The sequence below is a fragment of the Echinops telfairi genome, unplaced genomic scaffold, assembly GCF_000313985.2.
Source record: "Echinops telfairi isolate 266 unplaced genomic scaffold, ASM31398v2 ScPeMD7_7458;HRSCAF=8496, whole genome shotgun sequence".
NCBI classification, from domain to species: domain Eukaryota; kingdom Metazoa; phylum Chordata; class Mammalia; order Afrosoricida; family Tenrecidae; genus Echinops; species Echinops telfairi.
Genome location: NW_022111358.1, coordinates 3,157,364 through 3,162,581, shown reverse-complemented (window position 1 = coordinate 3,162,581; position 5,218 = coordinate 3,157,364). Strand labels below are relative to the sequence as shown.

Genomic DNA, 5,218 nt, shown 5'->3' with positions numbered 1-5,218 from the left:
AAGCTGCTGTGCCTCTGGGCCCTGCTCCCCTGCCCCCTGGCAGACCAGGCCTCCAAGCTAACAGGAGCCTCTAAGGCGAGTGGGGGAGGTGGGCCGAGAGGAGGTACAAGGGTCCTGACTTGCCACCTTGCGCCATTCTGGGTGTAGTCTGGGCGGTTGCTGGGTGGAGGTAGGGGTGCTGGGGCAGTAACCCTGTCCTACTGAAGGCCTCCTAGGACAGGAAATTGGGCAACATCCTTTCCAAAGGTCTGGGAGCCAAGACAGTGGGGCGTGTAATACCACAAGATACTCCCCCACACACACACACACACACATACACACACCGGAGCAGAGCCTGCCCAGGTGAAAGTTGGAAGAATTAAGAGTTGAAAACCAACGAAGAGATCAGGGGGCCTCTCAGTTCCTTGCTGGTGCCCCATTGGGTCCTACCAGTCTCATCGCCCAAGGCAAAGAGGCCCAGCATCCTGCCCCCTCCTCTGAGCGTGTGAGTGCACCCCCAGACCCGGGGCCCCTGCAGTCCTGCCCCTCACTCTCCTGGGCCCTTCAGCTGGACCCTGAGAATCTGTAGGCCCAGGAAACAAGGAACTTCCATTAAACTTCTCCAGCCCATCCTCCCTGCAGGCCGCCCCAGGTGCCCGTGGGAAACCCCAAGATGGTCCCAAGGCCTTCTTCCAAGAGATCCTTTGTTGGTCCTTTGTCAGGGGTCAAGGGCACAGGGCATCAAGGCCAAGAGAGCGTCTGCCGGGGCTGGATTGGAGCTGGAAGCCCAGGTCCCACCTGAGCCACTCTGCTTCGAGGCCTCCACCCGTGCCCCAGCTTTTCTGTTTTAGCTCCTCCCCCCTGGCGACCTGGGTGGGGTCAGGTCCAGGTGAGAGCAAGAGGCAGGTTGAGCTGAGCAGGCAGACGCAGCTGGGAGCGGAGTCCTCAGCATAGGCTGAAAAGCTTGTGGACAATGGGGGTTCTCAGCTGAGCAGCCACGCTTCCCTTTGCCCGCAGGGTTCCAGGCACATGCTGAGGGGCCCAGGCTCCAAGCTCTGCGCTGGCATCGCAGCGGGCATGCAGTCCAAGGCATGTAAGCCGTCTGTTTGGACCCCTCACGAAAAATACAAAAGATGAAGTCCCGCGTCTGTGTCCCTGGTCGGCGGCCAGGCAGGGGTCTCCGGCTTCTCTCCCCAGGGTGCCCTGTCTTCGTTGTGGGGTCATTTCTTCTCCTCCTGGCAGTTTATGCTGCTTGGTGGGCCCCAGGAGACGGTGGGTGTGAGAAGCAAGCCTGTCACTGGGTCAAGGGCTGAGACGTGTTTGTGAGGTGTCCGATGTCCTGTGTTGGTTCCCCATTTCTTGCCTGCCTGCCTCTTCCCGCCTGATCTGGGCTGACAATGGGACGGCAAGGAGGTTTCCCTCCTGTGCTTTTGGTGCTGGGGGACAGGCAGGCACTCGGCAGTCACATGGGGGGCTGGGGGAACTGCAGCCTGTCCTCTGTGGGGAAGGGGTGTGTGAGTTCAGAGTTCTCCAGCAGGCCAGGGCTTCCCTCTGCTCGTCCGCTCCCTGGTGAATCGTATGTCTTCTAAACTGTAAAGAAAAGAACAGCGCAGAGGTCAGAACGCGGGAGCCCGCTCTTTGAGCCCCTCTTTCAGGATATGGGGCTTTGTTCCTAGTAGAAAGCAGGAACAAGGGAGGACGCTCAGGGTTGGGTTCGCTTTGGTTTGGTGACTCTCGGTAGAATGGAGCCTCAACCAATGAGAAGACTACAGCCTTGATGATTGGTTCCCAGGAGGGCGTGCAACCCTAGCTGGGCCAATCAGAATCAACCCTGGGACTTTGTTAAAACGGTTGGGAAAGAGCACTTTCCTCTCCCCTCCTGTTTTGTGACTCAAAGCAAAAAACTAAACTCATTATCTTTGAGTGGATTCTCATTCAGAGTAACCCTATAGAGGAGAATAGAGCTTCCCCTGTGGGTTTCCAAGACTAAATATTTTTTAAAATATATTTATGATATGTATATACTATACATTGATTGATTAATTGATAAATCATTTTATTGGGGGATCGTACAACTCTTATCACAATCCATACATCCATCCATTGTGTCAAGCACATTTGTACATTTGTTGCCGTCATCATTCTCAAAACATTTTCTTTCTACTTGAGCCCTTGGTATCAGCTCCTCATTTTCCCCCTCCCTCCCCCATACTCTCCCTCATGAACCCTTGATAATTTATAAATTATTATGTTTTCATGTCTTGCACTGACCGATGTCTCCCTTTTCCCACTTTTCTGTTGTCCGTTCCTCTGGGAAAGGGTTACAGGTAGATCATTGTGATCAGTTCCCCCTCTCTCCTCCCACCTTCCCCTTCCCTCCTGGTATGGCTACTCTCAATATCGGTCCCGAGGGGATCATCTGTCCTGGATTCCCTGTGTTCCCAGCTTTTATCTGTACCTGTGTACATGCTCTGGTCTAGCCAGACTTGTAGGGTAGAATTAGGGTCATGATACTTGGGGGGGATGGGGGATGGGAAGCATTAAAGAACTAGAAGAAAGCTGTATATTTTTTTTAAATTGAAAGCTGTATGTTTCATCGGTACTACACTGCACCTTGACTGGTCTGCCTCCTCCCCGCAACCCTCCCGTAAAGGGATGTCCAGTTGCCTACAGATGGGCTGTGGGTCCCCACTCTGCACTCCCCCTCATTCAGAATAATATGATTTTTTATTCTTTGATGCCTAATACCTGATCCCATCCACACCTCGTGATCACGCAGGCTGGTGTGCTTCTTCCATGTGAGCTTTGCTGCTTCTCAGCTAAATGGCCGCTTGTTTACCTTCAAGCCTTTAAGACCCCAGATGCTATATCTTTTGATAGCCAGGCAACATCAGCTTTCTTCACCACATTTACTTATTCACCCTCTCTGTCTTCAGGGATTGTGTCCAAGACTAAATCTTTATGGAAGTAGACAGCCTCGCCTTTCTTTCATGGAGCAGCTGGTGGATTCAAACTGCTGACCTTGCAGTTAGCAGCCCACCTTGTCACCAGCATACCACCAGAACATCTAATTTTGTTGCTAGACTGCTAAAAATGTATAGAGCAGACTAATGGAAACCTCAAGGTCTGTAGTCACCCTCCAAGTCTGTAACTGAACTCACCCCCCGCCCCCCACTGCCATTGACCATTTCAGACCACAAGAGCAGCACTGACCCACGGACGAAGCCCAGAGCATTAGGACAGAAGGAGGAACAGAGACAGGAAACACGGGAGGAAGTGGGGAGCGTGATGGTGCCTCGAGGGGACTGCAGTGAAAAAGTTGACACAAACTAAGTGATGAATTGTTGAAGGTACACCCGATGGCCTGCTCTGTAAACCTCCACCCAAGTCACAAGAAAAAGTTACAAACAAACAAAGAACCCTTTAAGGGGTAGCTTGCTCTCCTGAGGAGAGAGCCTACTCAGGAGTGAAGGTAACACCGGAGGAGGCAGAACGCAGGAGGAGAGAAGAATGAGGGTCAACATAGTTTGAACACCTGGATACAGCCATGCCTGAAGACGGAACAACCCATGCTTGATTTGAATTTTTTTTTTTTTTTTAGGGAAAGTATACAAATTCCCTTTGTCCAATTTGATGTTGCTTGCCATCTAGAGAATCCTGGCTACAATGACAAGCCTCGGCCAAACGAAGGAAATGGAGGCACCGTGGAGTGAGCCTGGGGCCTACAGCGCCGACCAGACTCTGCACGTGGGCTGAGAGCCAGAGGGCCTGAGCTTGCTGCGATTCACGCAGCTCCGGTCAGTGGTCCAGGAGCCCTGTGTGCCCATGACTGAATCCCAGGTCTCTTTCCACAAGTTGAGCACACCACCCTCTAGATGGGTGCCTCAGGGGACGGGGACGGGAATCGATCACCTGGGGCTCTTACCACAAAGCAGACTCTGAGAGTCTGCACTTCTGACGCGTCCCCATCACTGGTCCCTGAGCCACATTTTGAGGAGCAAAGTCCTGGGTAGCCGGAAGATGGGTAGCTCCCCACCCGTGCCACCCAGACACCCACAAACTGCATGAACGTTGTGAGCAGCCCAGAGTCCCCTTTAAAAATGGCCCCCTGCTTAGGCAGGTCCACCAGACCACCTTCGGATGCTCACCAAGCCTGACTTGATGTCTCCTACCATCTGCACTGTTTGCTTCCAGCACACCCTGGGCACCTCAGCTGGCCTGCTGCTGGGGGGAGTCCACCGTTCACAGGGCACCACACAAAAGCCTCTTGGGACCGTGTGATAGATGCAAACTCCCCTGCTCGGCCCCACAGGACATCAGCCAGGTCACAGGGCTGTCACTGCTGGGACAGTGCCTGTCCTCGGGTCCTGAACCCTGTCTGTGCTCTTCCGCGGCCTGTAGACCTCACACCATGAAAGCCCACCCATTTGCCCCTCCCCCTCCCCTGTGCACACGTGGGCCTCACCTGTGAAGTTGACAGTCACCGCCACGATGATGATGACGGTACCCAGGACGATGAAGGTGATGCTGAGCAGCCTGGCCAGGCGGCCCAGTCTCCGGGCCCCGTCCAGGTCCCCCTGTTGCACGCTCCCGCGAGACTGCGGACAGAGAAAGGCAGAGGTCTCAGGCAGTCTGTCTATGGGTCGCAGCAAGCCCTGCAGCCCTGCGGGTCACCCTGAGTGCTACCCCAACTCCAGCAGCCCCTCCCCAGGAGAGGAAAAGGACTCTTTTTGGCGAGATAGTTTGGATTCCAAAGCGGAGGCCTGGGACCCAAGCCCACCTCTCGCTTCTTGGAGTGGAGACCAGCCCTGCTGGAGGCCTCCTCCCGGGGCACTGGCTGGACAGGCAATGCCAGAGGCCGAGCACCTGCAGGCATGGTGCACACCCAGCCACGCTGAGCTGGCACCAACTGATAGGCCAGGTCCCCTGAGACCCCAGCCACACCGGGATCCCAAGACAGCCCTGTGGCTTTTTCTGTGGCCTGATGTGCTCGCTCTTGCCCTTCATCAGCCCCTTCCTGCCACGGGGAAAATAAAGACAAGACCAGAAAGCACCCCCGGTCCTTCAAGCCCACTCCCCAGGTCACCGAGCAGGAGGGAGAGCTGGCAAGGCTGGGGGCTGGTTCCCTCCTCATCCCTCAGGAAGTGCTTTCCCCACCCCCACCCCCACCGCCCTTGGCTCGCTCGGAGCTGGTGAAAGCTGATGGAAGAGGGCAGGAGTGGAGACTTAGGGACAGGGA

The 5,218-nt window shown here is 55.0% G+C and overlaps 1 protein-coding gene across 1 annotated transcript in view; it reads right to left on the bottom strand.

The window, feature by feature from the left end:
- Positions 1 to 1,564: 1,564 nt before the first annotated feature.
- The window catches only part of TRARG1 (trafficking regulator of GLUT4 (SLC2A4) 1), a 12,351-nt gene continuing 8,697 nt past the window's right edge, over positions 1,565 to 5,218 (bottom strand). The window contains exons 2-3 of the mRNA XM_013005745.1: positions 4,445 to 4,577; positions 1,565 to 1,569 (exon numbers count right to left, since the gene is read on the bottom strand). Of these exons, the coding sequence (XP_012861199.1) occupies positions 1,565 to 1,569; positions 4,445 to 4,577 (138 nt within the window). The remainder of the gene's footprint in view (positions 1,570 to 4,444; positions 4,578 to 5,218) is intronic.